At 36.8% G+C, this 20,795-nt stretch overlaps 1 protein-coding gene across 1 annotated transcript; it reads left to right on the forward strand.

Moving 5' to 3' along the window:
• The first annotated feature begins 3,531 nt into the window (after nt 1-3,531).
• LOC140150660 (protoheme IX farnesyltransferase, mitochondrial-like) lies at nt 3,532-18,494 on the forward strand. The gene is given in 9 exon segments (XM_072172728.1): nt 3,532-3,685; nt 8,415-8,593; nt 11,792-12,131; nt 12,820-12,944; nt 13,563-13,633; nt 14,261-14,493; nt 17,643-17,678; nt 17,681-17,712; nt 17,714-18,494. Coding segments are annotated over 8 exon segments (1,281 nt in total). The 5' UTR covers nt 3,532-3,685; nt 8,415-8,521; the 3' UTR covers nt 18,086-18,494.
• Nucleotides 18,495-20,795: the final 2,301 nt, after the last annotated feature.

A 20,795-nucleotide genomic window follows, 5' to 3' on the forward strand; every position in this document is an offset into this window, starting at 1 on the left:
AGATGGCTCTTGTCAAATCCTACAATTCTGTCAGAGAAAATATGCATATTTGCATTAAATTTTTAATTAATTGACATAATTGATTAATTAATAAATATTTTATTTAATGATTTACCATAATTCCAAATATGTCAAACAATATGTCAAATTAAAGCTAATGAAATTTTAAATTTATAAATTGGTCAGAGCGCATTTTGCAGAATGCATTTAGTACTTTAGTTACATGATTCCAAACATTCTATTCCAATTTTTTGCTATACACGCATAGGAGCTGTACTTTTAAAATCCGCGCCTAATCAATAATAATAGTCTTTCACTCCATTGTCAAAGTACTGTGCTCCCTGTAGCATTATGGAGTGACCAGGTCCTAGAGCACACCACTCCACGCCATACATAAATTCTCCCAGTCACATTTCCCCAATATGAAATCATAAAAAAAGTTAAATTTTAATTTTACTTCTTTTAAAGTTTGGCAGAGGCGGGGTTCGAACTCACGGCGCACCACGCCGCTTTGGAGATGCTCTATGAGCCTAGCGCCTTAGACCACTCGGCCACTTGTCTTGATGGAATCTTTTATGAAACGTATTTGAAGATATAATCGCAACTTCAATATAGGCCTACCACGTGACAAGCAAAAGCAGAAAACGTACCATATTTTGGAATTTTATTTGCCTAAAAACATTAATGTGTATTAATAGCGCTCAATTGTTGTTAATCCGACAATAAACATGATAAATGCGCGTCTATATGGACAATACATTATATCGCTTTTGACATGTGCTCGCACGGTGTCAGTACATTTCCTTGGTCAGTAAAATACTATAGAGGAACCTACCATTTTCTTGTATACACGTTCGATGTTTTTATCAATTACATAAAAATCCATTTTAGACCCCAAATGTTTCTTCAGGAAATAAAAGATTAGATTACCATAAAAACGAAACAGTAATCTTTTGCCGGGTCTAATGTTATTTATACATAGAATTTTCAACGTTTTTTCTATCATTATTCTTGCTCAATTAAAAAAATATTTTGGCGTATATAAAATTGAAATAAAATTCTCTGCCTCATAAACGACCTCAAATGTGCCACAATTGGGTATCACGAATCGTTATATATGATGTGCAGTTAATATTCATATTTTCTTTTATACAGAGGATGCTTCAGTTTTGACAGGAAAAATATTTTCTTGAAAACCCTCTCACTCGGTTATTTCAAAACGGTAACCACGCTTCCCTAGAATGTGCAATAATTTACCATTACAATTTTTCTTATTCTAACAGCAAGCGTTTCTAGAATGCAGTATGGCGAAATGTGGTGTAGTCCTAGAGTGTGATGGTTTTGTAGCAGATGACAGTGCTCATTCAAGCCTGTCAAGGTCAGTTAGTAGCCACTTGCTGAATGGATGGCCATGATCAGCTATCAAAGAGATGCCTTGTGCAGCTGCCAATCACAGTAGAGGTTTGATAAAATCTTGTTAAAAACCCAAATGTGATATAAGGACAAAGCTGTGCATGTTGGTACTTAATTGTTTGGATTCTTACGTTGAAATTCCCTTGTATTAGTATTTTTATGTGTAGTGTATAGTGGGCATAAATTATATAGCTTTTAAATTTTGGGCATTTTTGCTCTGTTGCACTGTACCATTAAGGAATTTGAGCAAATCAATTACCGACACAAACAGGTATACAGTGTATTATTTTATTTTTATTTCGTATCTCAGGAGCACAGCTCACTTGGTAAGGCATCAGAATTTGGTACACTAGCGCTTCGAACTTTAAATCGGAAGGTGGTGAGTTCGAGCCTCATCACGGTCACATTAATTTTATAAACCAAATATTGTTCGAACTTTTCATATTTGTTTTCCTTTTATTGTTTCTTTTCTTTGTCTTTTTTTTTCTTCTTTTCTTTTTTTTTTCTTTGATCCATATTGCCAGTGTAAGGAGAGGAGGGAACTAATGGCCCATTCAGTGATTTTTTTTCATCCGGACGATCGTAAAAATCATCAAAATTCAGATTCAGTACAAGACTGCGGAACTCAGTCTTCAATGATATAGTCAGTAATAATCTTTAGGTCATTATATATGACTATCATCATTTGACGACTGAGTTCTTATGATACATCACCCGAAGAGCAGTTTCAGACAATTGCTTGGGATTGTTGGGGCAGAGGTTATCTTTTGAATTCTTTCATGACCACCGAAGCAGAGTTAAACGACACTCGGCGTGAATTGAACTGACCATGTCACTCGCCACAAAAGAATGTCAAAGGTCATAAAACATCAACTTGGGGTCTTCTGCTAGTGGTTCAGCCCTAAGCCGTGTAGGCCTATTTAAGACAAAAATAATGTATTTACGTGAATCTGTAATTTATATACTGACAGTATATATAAATTAGCTACATGTATTTGAATGGGGCTTCAACTTCGTCAATACTGCCGTTTTCTTGGGTTTTGTGCCAAGTAACAATTTGATTTTTTTTTTTCACTTTCGCTGGGATCACTGAATGGGGCTTTGCAACGCGATATATTCAAAACTTGTATTCACCTACTGTTATAGCATTAATCCGATTATTACACAACCTCGCCAGCGTATTCAAGACATCCAATGCAAATAATCACCTAGATTATGACGTATCATACCGTAAATATGGCGGAGTACTCAAATTTATTCAACAAAAGCATGATTACAAGCTATTGCAATCTACCGCGACAGCTCGTCTCACACACATAGCAAATGCACAAATACGATCAAATAGGTTGACGACAATGTTTGATTGAATGCACTGCATTGTGCCATGATTACGGTGAAGGACACCGGTTCAATTCCTTTGTATGGAGCCAATCAATAATTTCACGCACATCCTCTATTATTGCCCAATTATTGCCCGGGATGATTGCACACTGTAAAAGAGCTATTGTTATGTTTGATGAAATCGTGTTTAACTACCGTATTTGCTTAAGAACGGCACAATACAGATAAAGCAGACAGATTGACTACATTTGGTACATGTATATACATATAGGGAATGTGTGTGAGTCGAGTATTACCTAATTATAATAGGGGCGTATCCAAAAATGAATTCACGCCCCTTTCAAATGTCGAGCCAAAGTGCAGGCCCTATGTAAAAAAGTTCACCAGCTCTCCCCACCATCTTTGCCCGGGCATCTTTGGCATACAAACCAGCCCGCTATGGCACACTGCATAGAGGACACATAGTCAGTTTTTATATATCTCAGTTTTGAAGCTGGTGTCAAAAGTTTATCTCAGAAATTTTTGCCCGAAATTTAACTCATGAAGTTTTTTGGGTTTTTTTTTAGCTTTTCTTTTTAGATATCTTTTGTCCATAGAATTTCCTTATTTTTCCATGACTATTAGGGTATCTAAACACACAAAAAAATGAAAATCACGCATGCTTGTATGTGGGATGCTGAAACAAACTTTTTAAGATCTTTTTTATTATACTAGGTAGTACTGACCAATGACGTTGGTATTGAGCTACTTTCTTCATTGGAAAAAATCCATACCGCCCAAGCTGACCTTGGAGTAACCTTATGTAACGACGTGCGGATCATGTAATTTTTCTGAACGGCAACCAACTGGAACTGCTTAATTTCTACGTTTAATTTACTATAAACTGACATGCTGCTTATTTCAAATGAAATTTAACTTTCTTATTTATCAGGTATACTTAATATTTCGTCTAAGAGTGTATTTGTTTTTTGTGTATGTACATGTGTATGTGTAAGCTTAACTCAATTCAATGCGCTGTACGGTCATGACGGTACTGTTAAGTGTTATTGTTATGTATGATGTAATACCGGGTAGTGTTAAATACTAGTTGTACAAGTAACTACAAATTTCGAACGTTTGAGGACTTGTTCTCAAGTTGTAGGTACTCCCGTAGGGTGCCTCCAGGGTTTCAAGTTTGCATTAGGGCCCATTTCACGGTTAGGCGCCACTTTTTGATTTTCAACATATCTGGCCTGGTGTGTAAAAAATAATGGGGTTACAGAATTTACTGTTGGTGATTTTTCATTGTCTCTGTATGGCCTACCTCCATTAGCTTAATCGGCCTTTCTAGTTTTATCTTTCAGGGGTCAGAAGTGGTCAAAAAACCACATTTCACTAGCAACCTGGAAACAGACATTTATTTTCCAATGCAATGCTGCCACTTTTAACTATGTTGAGCCTACCAGCTGCTTTTGTTGTTTTTATGTAGTGAACAAGTTGCACTATACAGCCATACATGAACAAAGTATTAGTTGTCAGTTAAACTAGCATGAGAACCATTTAAATTTCTGAATTGGATGTGACATTTTCCGCTCACATCTATGTACCTTATTCAATGTGGAATAGATCGACTAATACTTTACATGAATGGCAAACTAGTGTGTTTTAGTAAAGTTCAGAGTCTTGTTACTATTTGTTGAACAAATTCCACTTGTTGCTCTTAATATGTAGATACAGCGATATTTTGAATTTTTGCCAACAAATTCCGTTCACAATTTTGTCACATCCGATTAATTTTCCAAATAGTATAATTTATTAACAAAATGTGGCAGAATTTTTTCTCCTTGATTTTTAAAAATCTCCTGCTATGAGCTATCTTATGACACCATTTAATGAAAACTCCTTCATCAACTTAGCTTGCAGATGTCATTTCAAAGTTTCCGCTCACATGTGTCACATCCATGGTACCTGTCACATCCAAAATAGTTTCTTCAAAGAACTAAGACAGGAATGGGACTAGGATGCCAGTTTGAAGTTATTTCATTACAGGTTTGTGGGGATCAAAAGGCACAACAAATCTTTAATTCAGTATGCCTTCTTTAATTGTGACAGGAGATTCAAAAAGCTTCAATTTCCGCTCACATGTCACATCCTCAAAATTAGTAGTTTTTAGGCCAAAATACTTAAACAACATGATATTTGACTTTCTAAAATAGGTTTATTATTTTGTACATGTCATATATGATTATTTCAAAGCTTTGTCTTTGTCTTTAGAGGACAGTTTTGTATACAATTTACAGAAGCAGATGTGACATTTTCAATTGTGAACGGAACATTTCAGTAAATTATAAACATTTTGCTTGTCAAAAATATAAAGGGTCAGGAAAAACGTTTTAGCATTGCTCAATTCAATAGAATCTCACAAAATATATGTGTTAGAAGTGCCCAAAGCTTATATTTTTGACAAGCAAACTGTTTATCATAATGAAACATTCCGCTCACAATTGAAAATGTCACATCCACTTCTATAAATTGTAAACAATGTTTTAAAATGAACACTAAATATGTTTCAATATATCCCATTTAATTCACTGAGTGTGTGAAAACTCTTTGAATCATTATTTTCTGAAACATACTCTGCTTTACAGTGTGTGGTTTCCGTTCACATTGACATCAGTCACATCCAAAATTGCACAAACATCAGAATCTTGAATTTGACCTGTGTTTTCAAACTGGCTGATATTATTTGTGAACATTACCCATATTATGACCTTCAAAGCTGTGCAATATCAGAGTCATTCATTGATTATTAAAATTGTTGAGTAAACCTTTTCATGTCAATTTCCCTTTTTTACCACAAAAATTACATTAAAAGTGGCCATAAATTTGTCATTACACAACAAAATTTGCCCAAATTTGGTCAGAAGGGAGCCTATGACATACTCGTTTATAAATTTTAAATATCTATGATATATGTATTGGACAGTCAAAGTATAAATATACACTACTCAATATTGATCAAATTTGTTAAAAAATTACATAACATGAGATAATAAATCATAATTTTCTTCAAGAAGTAGCGAGATTTATTAAGCTGGGAAATGATATTTTTATGAAAATCTGGTCTTATTTGGAAAAGAAAACCCCTATTAAATTAAATTTAATCCATTTTGAAAATTTCGAGTTTTTTTCACTAAAAGTGGCGCCTAACCGTGAAATGGGCCTTAGGCCAAATAAAAAAATAAACATGTTTCACATCCCCTCCCGCTTCCTTTTTTGAGGTTTCCTCAAATATATTTTTATTTTTTGAAATTCAGTTATAACTTTTCAAAAAATATCTCTAGGAAGTTGGGATGCTTTCTATAGCCTTGTTAATAAGATACAAGAAACATTTAGGAAGGTTTTGTGATCATTAGAGGGGGTGTAAGTGCAACTCTCAGAACAACAAATAAAAAAGGGCCTCCTCCTTTTTCCAGGCATTATTGTAGGCCCCCCTATGTACGCTAAAACAGCTCTAAGTATGGGTATTTACACCAATTTTGCGATAAAAAATAGAAAATAAAAATCCCCCTCTTCCTCCTTTTTTTTGAAAACCCGGACGTGAAACATGTTTTATTTTTTACTTGGCCTTTTTATCTGGTAAAATACTCACTAAACCTGTGTTACTGATCATGAATGATGCAATGTATAGGTCATGACTCATGTAGGTATGCCAGGTGCAAGGGTGAAATTAAGCGGGAGACGGGAGCCGTTTGGCCCCCAGAAACTCTGCAATGGCCCCTGGTTCCATCTCATTTGTAGTTGACCAGGGGACACTTTTCTCACAAAACTGGCCCCCTGGATAGTGAACCAAAAAGTATCAAATTCAAAGCAACTGGTGCTTATTTTTACCCATCCAGCATATCTTAATTTTTATTGGCCCTTGGTAAATGGAAGTGGCCCTTGGTTTCTTCATATCTTGGTGAACCAGCTTTTTTTAATGGAACTGCTATCAAAATCCCTCTAAAATTCGATGTGCGATTATCACCATAAAAAATCATATATTTGGGTCAAGTGAAGTATAGAAAACATTTATGTAGGTTTCCTTGACCAGCCTGTCCAATCTGTTCTTTTAAATTTCTATGTAAAAATATATTGGCTGACTAGCAAATGTGATTTACAACTAAGGGCGCGTTCTCACTATGCCTGTTTGATACCAGGACGTGGACTCGATCCTACATCGAGTCCACTTCCAAGCATAGTGAGAACGCGAAATAAGTGGTCTCGATCCTACATCCAGGATGTAACATCGAGACCACCTCATTGAGGTAGTCTCGTACCTAGGACGTGGTATCAAACAGCATAGTGAGAACGCGTTTACAAGTGGACTCGATCCACTTATACCGGAAATACTCTATGCACGACCTTGCTGGCCGGCGTTGTACTATTATAGTACAACGCCGGCCATCAAGGTCGTATAATAGGCCTATACAATATACAGTCTACATTTTATAATTTTCCATTATAAAATTTAAACATATGCATTTTCAACTTTACAAATTCATAGCTGGTATTATAGAACAAATTTCTACAGGCTTTATTTCATGTAGTAATTTACAAAATTTATTTTTTATGTGGAAAAAGCTCGGGGAAAGTGGCTATACACGGAAGTTCGTTTGAGATGCTTGCCGTAGTTTGATGAGCAGCATGCTTCTCGTGCAGTGTGAAAACAACGGCATCGCGGCAAGATACAGATTTTATCCCCGGATTTTATCCAGTTTCAGAATTAAACAAAACAACTTTGAACTTCAAAAGGATATTATTCAGGTGTAATATATTCGTTTTTGAGGTGTACATTTTGCTAGACTGAGTCAAAATTACCAATCAAAAATAGTATTTGATGGTGATTTAGAGGTTGTGTTGCGTGTAAATCGGTGTGCTTGACCAAAATCAGAAATAAAAACCCGATGTATTTCTCTCATTTTACACGTATAGGCCTATTTTTAGAGCGTATTTCAGATCTTTCCAAATTATACATATCACAAAATACCATATCCATAGATTGCAGAAATATATCAGGGGGCCTGGAAATAAAAAATGATCTTTCAAAATTGATAGTTTGATTTGTGCTGTGAGTTCGGCTCAAAACATGCATTGCAACAGAATTTGTGACGTCATGCATTGATATTATAACATCCGGGTAAGTGGAGTCGATCCTACATCAGCATTTTGGTGTTAGTGAGAACGCGAAATCAATGTGGACTGAGTCCACTTGTATGTGGACTCGGACCTAGGTACGAGACCCCATGTCTGTAGTGAGAACATGACCTAAGGTTTGCCTCTCATACCTACACTGTGTCTGATTGGGGGCACAAGCTATTTTGCAACAATTTTGGGATTGAGCACTTTATTCAAAAGATAGTCTAACTTGAGTAAAATGTTGTTATGTAAATATATGTATGTATTGTGTTTGGGCCCCGGTCTAGGCGAATTTGGCTGACTAGCAAATGTGATAACTAAGGTTTGCCTCTTGACTACACTGACTGTGTCTGATTGGGGGTACAAGCTATTTTGCAACAATTTTCAAATTGATTGGGGGCATTCGCCTCTATGATGTCCACTACACCACTGCCTACATGTAATAGTTACAATGATAGATTGTTTATTATAATATAATATAATGATGATGTTTGTTTGTACAGAAAATCAAAATGACCAAGTACAGGTAGCAACAAGGCCCAGTGAGGAGGAACCTGACGGATAAACACAAAACTCGTTCAGTCACCAGTTTGGATGATTTCTTGCTGCTATGCTTAGAACACTAGTGAAGAGAACTTGCTGGGTAGCATGCCAGAATACGCAAACCAATGTCATTAGATGTGTGAGTATTTACATTAGAGCCTGAAGTTCGCATATTTCAGTATATTATAATCAAATTAAGTAATTCTTGGCCAAACTGAAACATGCGTGTTGCGTCCATGTAGTGAACTAAGCATGTACGCAATGTAAGGCGCGTTTATACGTTCTTCTGTACCGCGCTATATACGTATGTGTTTATCGTGGAGCCACTAGCATTCACAGTGTTCCAGTTTGGCCAAGAATTACTTAATTTGATTATAGTACCAAGGTTTCAAAGACTAAGAGCTTGAAGTTCTACATTTTACAGAAAAGAAAGAAATTTCACAGAATTCCAAGTTGAAAATGGAAAATGGACTTGCCATTTCTGATGGTTTTGTTTGTTTTGTTTTGTTTTATTTCTTCTTTTGCCTGGGTTACTCGTTCAGTTAGGGTGTGAGAGTTCATCTTTTTAGCTGATTTCCTCATTTTTGGTTGGCAAAATTTGCACATTTCCTTTTATTTTCAGCCCATATTTGGCATTTTTACCCGATTTTACCCTGTTTTTCAGCGTTTTTTAGTAATTTTCCTCTTTTTGGTCTGTGACCTCTCACACCCCTGTTCAGTGGATGTTTTAAGGTACGGTATCCTCTGTTCCTCCATGAGACCCAGGGGTTATAATCTTCAAATTTTGTACAGGTATAGGATCCAGGAATTGGTTTTCCTTTCTTTCCATGTCAATGACGTTTGCAGAAGCCTCTTGTACTAGTGTACACAACATCTCAAAAGCATCAACTCTTTTCCTGTCATTCTTGGTCTAGTGTCATACTCGGGGGAGGGGGTAGCATTTTCGGCCTTTTGGTATATCAATGACCCCCCTTTTTGAAAATAAAGTTATATATCAATGGAAAGCTTATGATGCCAGGAAGCAGAAAAGAATATTTTTTATTTGCCTAACGCACCAGGATAGACATAATCTCCATGCAAAGATTGGATATTGGCACCCCCTAAATTACAAAACGAAATCGTTCAAATTGGGTGCTTTCGATAATGACGTCAACACGGGGACACACAGTTACTTCCGGGTTTGATTGTAAACACAATGTCCATGCATTACTGTGGCATGCATCGGGCCAATGCACGAACTCAGTCATTGCCAACTTACTTTACATGAAAAATATCTTCAATAAAATAAGAATAACATGAAGGAAACATCATGATCAAATCAAGAATGAAGTTCCTGAATAAAGTGTGTGGATTAAAAATGGGAAAAGTGCTGGCGGGGTGATTTGGGATAGGCCAAGCCATCCACGATATGCAGGGAATATTACAGTAAAAGCACGAAGAGCGAATATTCGCGAAGAACCGGAATGAAAACAGATTGCAAAAATAACTGCTAGTGCTACCAGTTCAGATCGTCACACCAAGTTGAGATGAACTTATCACAATGAGAAAATGAAGGAATAGAATAAAGTACATGTACGGGATTTTTAATTATTTCTTAACTTTACAACCGGTCATGTATGATAGGCGAACTCGTAGATACATACGGGCGGGTGAACTCACTCAGTCGCCGAGTGTTCCGTATCCGCAACTGTACGTACTGTACTTGCAGACAAAATGACCGATTTGATATTCACATTCTGATATTTCCAACTTATTGCTACTTCATCAGCAAAATTTATTCCTGTTGATGTTCCAAATATAAGGGAACGATGGATCAAATCTGCTGAAACACGGCGCAACTTGAACTTGTGCTACTGGAGAGACGAAGCGAGTCGCTGTGTTTGCCCACCTTGATCGGCGCGGCTGCCTGTAATTTCTTCGGCATAAAAGCAGCAATTTACGCATCGTGTTCGGTAATCCATAAAACATGAATGTTTCACTTTTTCAGTACACTGATGGTAGTATCATTAAAAGAATCGTGACACAAGTGACAATATTTTAATTTTATTCAGAATTCCATCAAATAACGGTCTACTAAGCCTAAATTGTATTTATTTTATAATAAAGTATCTGTTTCTTTCAATCGTGATTGTGTGGAAAGAATGTACAGGGAGTATGTATTACTGCAATGCGCTATAATATGAAAACCTTTATGGGCTGGATTTGATGAAATCGGCGTTTTTTAAATTAATTTTTGATTACTACAAGGCGATATTTTTAAAAATCAGATAATTTTAAATGAATCAAGAATAGGGAATGTCACAAACAAGTTATTTAATTTGTTATTCGATCATGTTTATTCAGTCCATGACATGAACGGTATATCGGTAGCAGCAATCATTTGCGCATGGAATTGATCCCAGCGCCAAATTCAAACTCAATTACCCAGTTATACCCAGCCAGTTATGACTGATTTTGTCAAAAATTTACGGAACATTTTCGTGTTGACAATAATTCTATTATTTCTAATATATATAGAAGGAATCAGCAACTTGAAGATTCTTCTCATTTCAAGCTTTATTGTGAAAATCAGACTTGCCGGGCAGCTTGCAAAGTACAGGAAGCAAGTCTTGTTTACATGTTTCCGAGTAGGATCACGTGACTCGAACCCTGAGCTTACGTCACGAGCATTCTCAAGGTCAAAGACGATTGATTTGGGTGCTTTTTGGCGCCTTAAAAAGACCAAAAATTCATTCATTTTTTAATTTTTCAGCTTTATTGGCCATCAAAAAAAATCGGAAATTTTTTTTTTTAATATCCTGATATCATAAGCTTTCCATTGATATATAACTTTATTTTCAATGAGGTTCACCTTTAACCTAGCCAAAATTTTAACAAAATTTAGGGAAAATGTGTAAAAACTAAGACAATTTTGGTTAAATTCGGCCGAAAATTTTGACTTTTGGTATATCAATGGGTCCAAATTTCTTGAAAAATTGGTATATTTATGGGTCCACTTTCAAATTCTCAGCGGCACGTCCCTACCAGAACCAAACTTGATTACCCCGGTCATACTCACTAGGGTTGACTACATTGTACACACTACATGTACATATCCTTGCTAATGATGTCAGTGTCAGTGAGTATTTCATTGGGCACAGCTTCAAAATGCTGGCGTACACAAGCACACGTTTAAAGGCGCACAACAGCTGCCCCAACATGCTTATATGTCATTGACTCGCCAAGACAAAAAAATAGTATACCATGAGGAGTTGCAAACGTTTTATTTCATTTTATTTTTTAAAGAATTACACAGATAAACTTTTTTATCAAATTTTATGTTTCATTTCTTTGACAGATAAGTGGAAAGACAGGCATCTCCACACAACAGGCTGAAGCTGTCAAACCCAAGATTACTGAAGAACATGTCGATAGTAGCAACAAAACTGTAGTAGACTCTGAAACAGGCACTATAACTAGGCATAATGTCAGTATACATCATGTGCCAAATGCGAAAGACAGGGTAGAGACTGCTATACAAAGTGCTGTTGATCATGTGACACCATGTCCGATAGAATCCAAAGATGATAATAAGGAGAATATTGTAGCGAAAGAGACGGAGAAATGGACGGAACAGACATGGAAGTTATCGGAGCTTCCGTCGATGTACATGCAGTTGTCTAAAAGCAGGTTAACAGGTGAGTAGGATTTAACCCTGTACTTTGTGATCTCCCTGATGGCTTGAGCAAGGGCTCAGTGCAAGGTGGGTACAGTGTGCAAGGCGAAGGTGGATACAGAGCAGGGTGGTGCAGTGCAGATATATGTAGGGCACTGCAGAGGTATGCACACTGTGCATTGCACAGTGTAGGGTAGATACAGCACAGGGCAAGTGCAGCGCAGGGCAAGTACAGCACAGAGTGGGCACCGTGCAAGGTGGGGCTAAAGGCATCAATCACTATTTGTGGAGAACAAAGGGCACAGTGGACACATGCCTAGATTAGCATACTAAAAACCAATCCTTAGAGCCCAAAAGTAGAGTGATGAATTGTATTTAAAATGTACCATGTCCCTTTTTTAAAAAAATTGCAATTTTACAAATATTTTTGCAAGAATAAAACTCAGGCTTTAATGGCTTAATATATTGAAACTCTGCTTTGGCTGAAGAAACAATGAAAGTTGGAATCAATTTTTTAAATTTTACTTATTTTTGAATATTAGTAATAACTTGTAAGCTACTGGTCAAAGCTTACTAAGCTTTGACCAGTTGACATTCAGTTTATAGGCCTAGAATGCTTTATATGTAGATAGCAAATTTTTGAATAAAACTATCACCATTCACCACTATATCTGACTGTTCTGATTTTGGTTATTATGTTGAACCTTTAGGTCTCGTGGTAATCTCAGCATTAGGTGGCTATGGAATGGCTCCAGCACTATTTGAACCCACCACCTGTGCACTCATGGCACTAGGTACTTTCATGACATCCTGCTCAGCCAATACAATAAATCAAGTAAGTACATCTATAATTGCAGGGTATTAGACACCAGTGCTTTGAGTATTATGATTTTGATTTGAAGTTGTGCACATTGAAACTGAGTGCAAGTACCAGCGGCGTAGCTGGGATTTTTTCCGGGGGGGCAAGCCTGTATGGGGCAGGGGCCCAAATAGACAATTTTGCCTGGCTTGTTGATAATAATCGTATGGTATTGCATATTGTATGGATTCCAATATCTCGCTTCCCCTCCTCTCCTTCTCTCTCTCTTCTCTTTTTTCCTATCTCGCCCTCCTTTTTCCTCTTTTTTCCTTGCACTAGGGGGAGGGGGCTCAAATAGGCAGCTACCCCACTGGCAAGTACCAGTTGAAATCCATACACCCACTATGAAACACAGGTTTTAACTTTAAGAATGGGAAATACCTGTATTGTTTTTAACCAAATTATTTTTGGTATAAAACAACTCGGGTTCGCCTTGTTGGCTTGTTCTACTTCATGATGTCGCCTGTGTTATAAATATGAGAACAATACCTTTATTCTCTCTAATTCACACAACTAAATACGATTATAAGATGTGAAAGAGCTCTGTAAGAATTGACCTTGCTTTAATCTTTTATGTGTGTTTGTTTTCTGCAGTATTTTGAGGTTCCTTATGACTCCCAAATGGCTAGAACAAGAAACAGAGTACTTGTTAGAGGTTTATTGAGGTATGTATATGAATGAAAAGTAAAAGGATATCGGAAGATTTGTCACCTGCCAGACCAAAACCTTTCATCCATGTTTTGGCGATGTACATTTTTGTTATAATTTCATGCTCTTTTTAGGCAGGTCACCAAAATATGGATTTGGTAAACTTGTGTGAATCACTAAAAACAATTATCAAAAAAATATTCTTACTGAAAGTGGTGGACTGAAAGTCTGTGCTGGGCTGTTTGTCGGTGCTTGTGGACTGTTTGTGCAGCTCATTACCAATACCACCAGTTTTGCCATACATATGGGCATTGAATTGGAATTGAATAATGATCACAATATGCATAACAGTACCACCAAGCCATGCAAATCTAGACCTAATCAAAATTGGAAATATTTGTAACAGGTGCAACAAAGGGTACGCAAGTTCACATAAATTCACATAACCTACCTGGCGTACTCTCACAACTAGCAGGAGTGCTGCACTCAAACTCTGTGGTGCCTGGAATGTTATTATGAACTGGGTCATCATAAACAAACGGCAGCTTATCTTTGGAAACATTTGATTTGAAAATAATACACTTTAATCTTGATTAAACTATACACCTTTGTTAAATTTCTGTTAAAATGCTTTCCCCTCACAGCCCTCTTCATGCAGTAGGTTACGCCTCAGTTGTCGGCATTGCTGGAGTGACGACCTTAGCCTTGTGCGTTAACCCATTAGCTGCTGCCATATCCGCTAGTACTTGGGGTCTGTACGTCATGGCATACACACCTCTCAAGAGAGTTAGCATAGCCAATACATGGGTTGGAGCACTTGTAGGAGCTCTACCACCTATGATAGGATGGGCTGCTTGCACTGGTGGACTGGAACCAGGTATGTGGTCAAGTTTACAGGGATTTTAACCCTCTCCACACGGGTGTCTACTGTAGACAACAAGTTTCAAAAATATTTAAAACTTCAAAAATTTCAAAATTGTACATTTTCGTGACCATATGAAAAATGCATTAAAATGAGTACAGACAAGCCTAGTATTATATTGGTTCAGCGGTTAAGATAGCTCTTGGTATTTTGAGAAAATATCGCAAAGCTAGTTTTCTGGTAATTGGACTAGTCCAGTTGAAATTCATACACCCCCAGTGGAAGGCATGAGCTTAATCACCTACACAGGGAGTGTAGATTTCAGATGGAGTCGCCCATACAGGTAACTTCAGTTAAAATTCACGCTCCCTGTGTGAAAGATACAGGCATGATAATTTCCAGCCAAAACATTGAAACTTTTGTGATGTCAAAATTCCAGCAATATTATTTATTTTCAGACCATTTTGAGGTGTTTTTGTCCAATCTTATGCACTTTTCCAGCTTTTTAACAATTTGCAGACTTTTTTATGAATGTGTATTCTTAGGGAGCGATCGTTATTTATGGCAGGGGGGGGAATGGGTAAATTTAGGGGGGAACACGAAATTTGTTTGTGGTCTTGAGGGGGGGAACCTGAAATTTTTAGTTGAACCAGGAGGAGGGATTGTTAAATTTTAAATGGAGAAAATTGGGAAAACAAGGGGGAACGCGAAAATTTTGAGCGGACGCGAGGAAACGCGAAATTTTTTGTCGATATTTTTGCCAAAACACCCATTCCCCCCTGCCGTAAATAACGATCCGTCCCTTATGCCTGAAGGTAAAGGTTACGTCTTCCATCGGGAGTGTGTGGATTTCATAGAATAGCCCTTGCAGGATTTCAGGCATTGTGATAATGTTTCTGTCAGTTTCCTGCAATTGGGTCACTAAATGAGATAGACAGGGTTTGACCCACATTTCAAGCATTCTACTTAAAAGCCACTTACATTCTTGATTAAAAGGGGAAAATTTATATAGGAATGCATGTGTTCATCAATTGACTTCATACAAAAGATTCAAATGCATCACCTGTACCTCCCGCTGGCACTGAATGTTTCAGGCAATATCCTGGAATTGTGTCACTAATGTAATACACATAACAGGTTTTAACCCAGATCAAAAATATGGAACCCTTAAATTGCTTTTAGCCCAAATTCTGCATATGTGACCATCCACCACAAAGTGGTAGTAAAGTCGGCTCTAGCTCATTTGTTTATTGCAGATATTGAAAGAATGCACTTTCAGCTTTAAAATGACACCTTAACCAGCTTCATCGGACATCTGGAAGTGAAGTTATGGTTCATCAAAGGTCAAATTTCGTATATATTTTACATAGAAATCCATATACCGGTACTGTACTGTACTGATTGTATCTCAAAATGGGAAATGCCGACTTTACGACCAGTTTGTGGTGGATGGGCACATACCGTAAAACCTCGTCTACAAGCATATATAGGGTTTTTGATGAAAGCTTAACTTTAACGACCCAGGCGTATATATACCAATACAATAGATTGGTCTTACAATAATACTTGTTTTTATATGCTTGGATCTGTAATTTATTTGCTCAAACTCCATAATGGCACCTGGAATAATTTAGCTTTCAACAGAAGCACTTTATATGCTTGTAGACGGGGTTTTACGGTATTATTGTCTTGTATACACCTACAATATAGTATTACTATATATGTAAATGTGGGTGGTCGGATTCCAACAAATGATGTTTTCTAACTTGCATTGAAGCCCACCATCCAAACATTTTTATTCCAAGTTTCGAGTGAAATTGCTCCAGTGATTTGGATTCTATTGTACTGTTCTGGCCACTACAAACTTCTGTGGTTGTAATTAGCATACTACATAGTTTTTGTTCATACCGCATAAATGAAACATTTCCAGGCCTAAAATTTCATGGGGGTTATGATCAAAATATGAGCTCTCACCTGATACCAAAATCTGCATTTTGATGGGGTAAAGTGTGTGTGTGAGGGAGGGTGAAGCTGTCAGTTCGGTCACACATATTTTAGTAGAACAACAAAGTAGATAGCGGAGTTGCCCGAGGCAAAAATTTTAATTATTGCAGGTGTTGTATAAAATGGTAGATGGCCAATTTCTCATAATGTGTACATAAGCTATATGTGACACGATCTGGTGCATGAGGGCCAAAGGCGGCAAATTTGAAACTGAGGTAAAAATATGGAGTATAAAAACAATAAAATACATAAGAAAATAGACATCAAAAAACTTCTTAACTTTTGAACAAACTATGCTAGACCTTTGATGTTTACAGTAAATGATAGCCTATTGTATGTATAATGTAATAATTACAATAACTCAATTTTCAAAAATGCCTCCTTTGGCCCCCATGGACCAGATCGTGTCACATATGGAGTTGACCTTTTATTATTTTAATTCTTTGGGGTATTCAGATTTTTGCACATCGTCTTTGGGTAGGAAAACCTCCTATTGTGGCCCTTGAACTTGTTTTAAAAAAAATTGCAAAGAGGTTACATAGGAGGTTTTGCTTTAAACATGTTCTTGGGCCAATGACACATAGTTTTTCCTGCCCAATGATGACATATTGCATTAACTGATGTGATTGGACTATAACAAAATGAATTATATACTTTATATTCTCTGGTAGTTGCCCGCACTCTAATAAATGCACCCGCCATTTTTTTCAACCAAAATGTTTAACAAATGCTGACATTTCTTATTATCTTATGTAAGTAAGCATACCACGGTCCACATACAATCAGTAATTCCCAAAAATAATATCACAAACCTGGTAGTGAACCGGAAGTCAGTGATCCTAAGTTCATAGTCATTTCAGAGTAATTTTTAAGTTTATCTAACAATTTTTCCAGGAATTATCATTGTATGAAGGACATCTAATAAACTCCCCCACTTTTGAAAATGTCACACACACTCGGGGGGGCCTTTATTATAGAATGTACGGTAAGTTCAGAGTTGTACAGAAACTTTGAATCTTGAATCCACCCAGTGTGCATCAGATAAAATTGCTGCTGAATTCTGAACTGCAACAAGAATGGATGTATGTATGACCCACAATGCCATTGTTCTATATTTTATTTGCATTAATTTTTTTATTCTCTTGTAACTCTCCAAACAGGTGCATTTTTGATGGCTGCATATCTCTACAGCTGGCAGTTCCTCACTTCAACGCACTCAGCTGGAATCTCACGTGGCGACTACTCACGTGGCGGATACTGCATGATGGCCACTACAAACCCCGCTCTTTGTAGACGAGTAGCCTTACGTCACTGCATAGCTATGATAGGACTATGCACACTAGCGCCAGTGTTTGAGTTGACCACATGGACTTTCGCGATAGACTCTTTACCCCTGAACTTATTTATGACATACTTAGGGTGGCGTTTTTACAAGAAGGCAGATAGTAAATCTGCCAAGCAATTATTCAGGTTTACACTTCTACATCTACCACTTTTGATGATGTTGTTGTTGATTAGTAAGAAGAACTTGCATCCAGAGAAGAAGACGGCGACTAATACAAGTGCTCTTCCTGGCGTTGAATCAGTAGTTGCAGTGCAATAAAGTTGACATTATTTTTATGGATAAGAGTGAGTCACACACCGGAAGAAAATGATTTTGCTGCATAATGTTATTTTATTGTTATTTTCTTTCTTTGAAATGATATGTAATAAATTATTGAGCGGAAAACAAAAAACTTGCATTTTCTTATATGAAATAGATACCAATGTCGCGACCAAATTATTGCAATGCGCATGGAAGTGATCGTCTGTGGCCTTTTGCTTACATGTACATCAGGGTTTGGTATCAGTCATGTATGTCTGTATTTACATGCAGTGCATGCATTCATGATCAGCAAGGGTACCAGAACTCTGAATAATTTGTGATACCGAATTTAAGCTGTGTGAATGAAGACCGGTTAACCATTCATCAAAATTCAAAGCCATTTATTCACCTAGCAATGTCTTATTAGCTAGAAATTGAGCTCTGTTGGTCATTTGAATAAAATGTGACACAATCTGCTCCATTACTACTATAAATTATTATTACCTTACATTTGACTATCATATACATGTACTGAAAACACCAAAGGTCTAGCATACTTGGTTCTAAAGTTATGAATGTGTATTTTCCTATGTATTTTATTGCTTTTTTTTTACTCCTAAGTTGCCTTTATCTCATTTCAAATTTGCCACCTTTGGCGCCCATGTACCAGATCGTGTAACAAATATCTGTCCAGATTTGACCTTAAATCTGCCAATGACGTTATGGATTCGAAATACTTGCAGCAGAAATAGAACTTGAACTAGGTAGCGAACTGGAAGAGATTTCTATTTCACCAAAATGCTCCCTTTTTAAAAATTGCATTTTCCCTGGGGCATTTATTACAGACATATGGTATAAGTTGATATTGTCTTAATTTTATGCATAAAATTGCTATATTGAACTAACACATGTCAATTCAAAAATGCCCATTGCAGGAATAAACTCCAAAATGATAGATGGTAGATGAGTGGTTGGCTAAGACATCTCCATCAACCAGTGTTTTTAGTAGATCATAAAGTTTCAGGTTCTGTCTTTTGAAGTGAGCGAGAACAGTTGACCATTCTCTCCTTACGTTCCATTGTAAATGCTCTAAACAGCTGTCCTTGAAGGCTCCAGAAGAGCTATTTAATGCTCTCCTGCAAATTCCAAAAGACAGTCTCTGAGGTTTGGTTTGCAACATTGGCATTTAATTCAGAAAGTCAAATGCAAGTTTATTGTTTAACTTTATCTTTCAAGGTGTGAGAAATCTGTGAGAGTGTAAAAAGAATTGTTTTGAGCGTGTGGAAGGGAAATCCCAGCAAACACAAAACATTTTCGTAAAAGGTTGGAAAAGGTTGCCAGAAAATGTTTACATGTTGGGTTATAATAAAGAAAGGGTGTAAAACATTTAAAAATATCATTCAGAAACATTCTTGAAAACTTTGAAATTTGAAAATAATTTGAAATAATGTTTTGAAAATATTGCAGTGTTTTTCCTGTGAAAACATTTCAAATCATTTTCATGACCTTTATATACCATGAAATTTGATGTTATTAAAAACATTTTGAACACAACCAAAAAAATGTTTAAAAACGTTTTTGTGTTTGTTGGGATATAATGAATATTCAAAACAAGAATGTAGTTGCATTTAAAGGTGGTGAGTACCAATAGACTGAAATTGCAATTGATGCGTGTTGTGCTGTTTTTCCTCAGGGTTAAGCTTGTAGCTTTAATCCAAATTTATCTTTCGCTAAACCAGTTTTAAATATGGTGTCATTGGAGTATATTCCCAAATTGTAAAATTTTGCCCCAGTCACCATTCAAGCTTAACCAATTTTAAATGGGGTGTCATTGGGGTCAAGGAATCCCAGAATTGGGAAGTTTAACCAGATAACCACTAGTCACCCTTCTAGCTAAACCAGTTTTAATTTAAATGGGGGTGTCATTGGGGTCATGGAATCCCAGAATTGGGAAGTTTAACCAGATTACCACTAGTCACGCTTCAAGCTAAACCAGTGTTAATTTAAATGGGGGTGTCATTGGGGTCATGGAATCCCAGAATTAGGAATTTTAACCCTCACCTTTCAAGCTAAACCAGTTTTTTACAGGGGTCATGTGGGTCATGCAATCCCAGAATTATGACCACAGACTATTCTTCAGCAGTCAAAGTCCCTGTGCTTTGTATGCTGTGAATTCTCGCATATTCATGAGGGTCAATGGTTCAAATGTGTGTGGCTACAATCATGCCAGCGTTGCATGCCTATACGTGATAAAATGTTGCGTGGCTTCACGTTTACGCAAAAGAACATGAACGATTCCTGACGATTTTATTGAAATTGGGCTTGTGGTTCCTGAAATGTGATAATTGTCATAATTTGCAGAAAACTATTATTTTTCTTTTGTTGTCTCTTTTAACTACAAAAAGCCTTGTTCTACAGGTGGACCGATTTGCCAAGTAGGTTCGTTGGGTCATGAATCTGAATGGCCCTAAAAAATCACAGCATGTTTGAAAAAATATCTGAACATATTTTTAATTTTTTGTTGTCACCTTAAAATCAATTTTCTGCCCATATTAGCAGTCAACCAGTCAAGAGGCGGATTGGTGGTGATCTACGTGTAAATGGAGCCTATGTAACACACATAATCATGCTGAACTCGCAAATGGAAAATTAAAATCCTCTGAAATTTTGGGAATAAGGTGGGTTTTTTCGTGGGTATCTACTTAAACATACCATAAAAAGAAGATGC

This window comes from Amphiura filiformis, chromosome 4 (genome assembly GCF_039555335.1).
Source record: "Amphiura filiformis chromosome 4, Afil_fr2py, whole genome shotgun sequence".
In the NCBI taxonomy this organism is placed as follows: Eukaryota; Metazoa; Echinodermata; class Ophiuroidea; order Amphilepidida; family Amphiuridae; genus Amphiura; species Amphiura filiformis.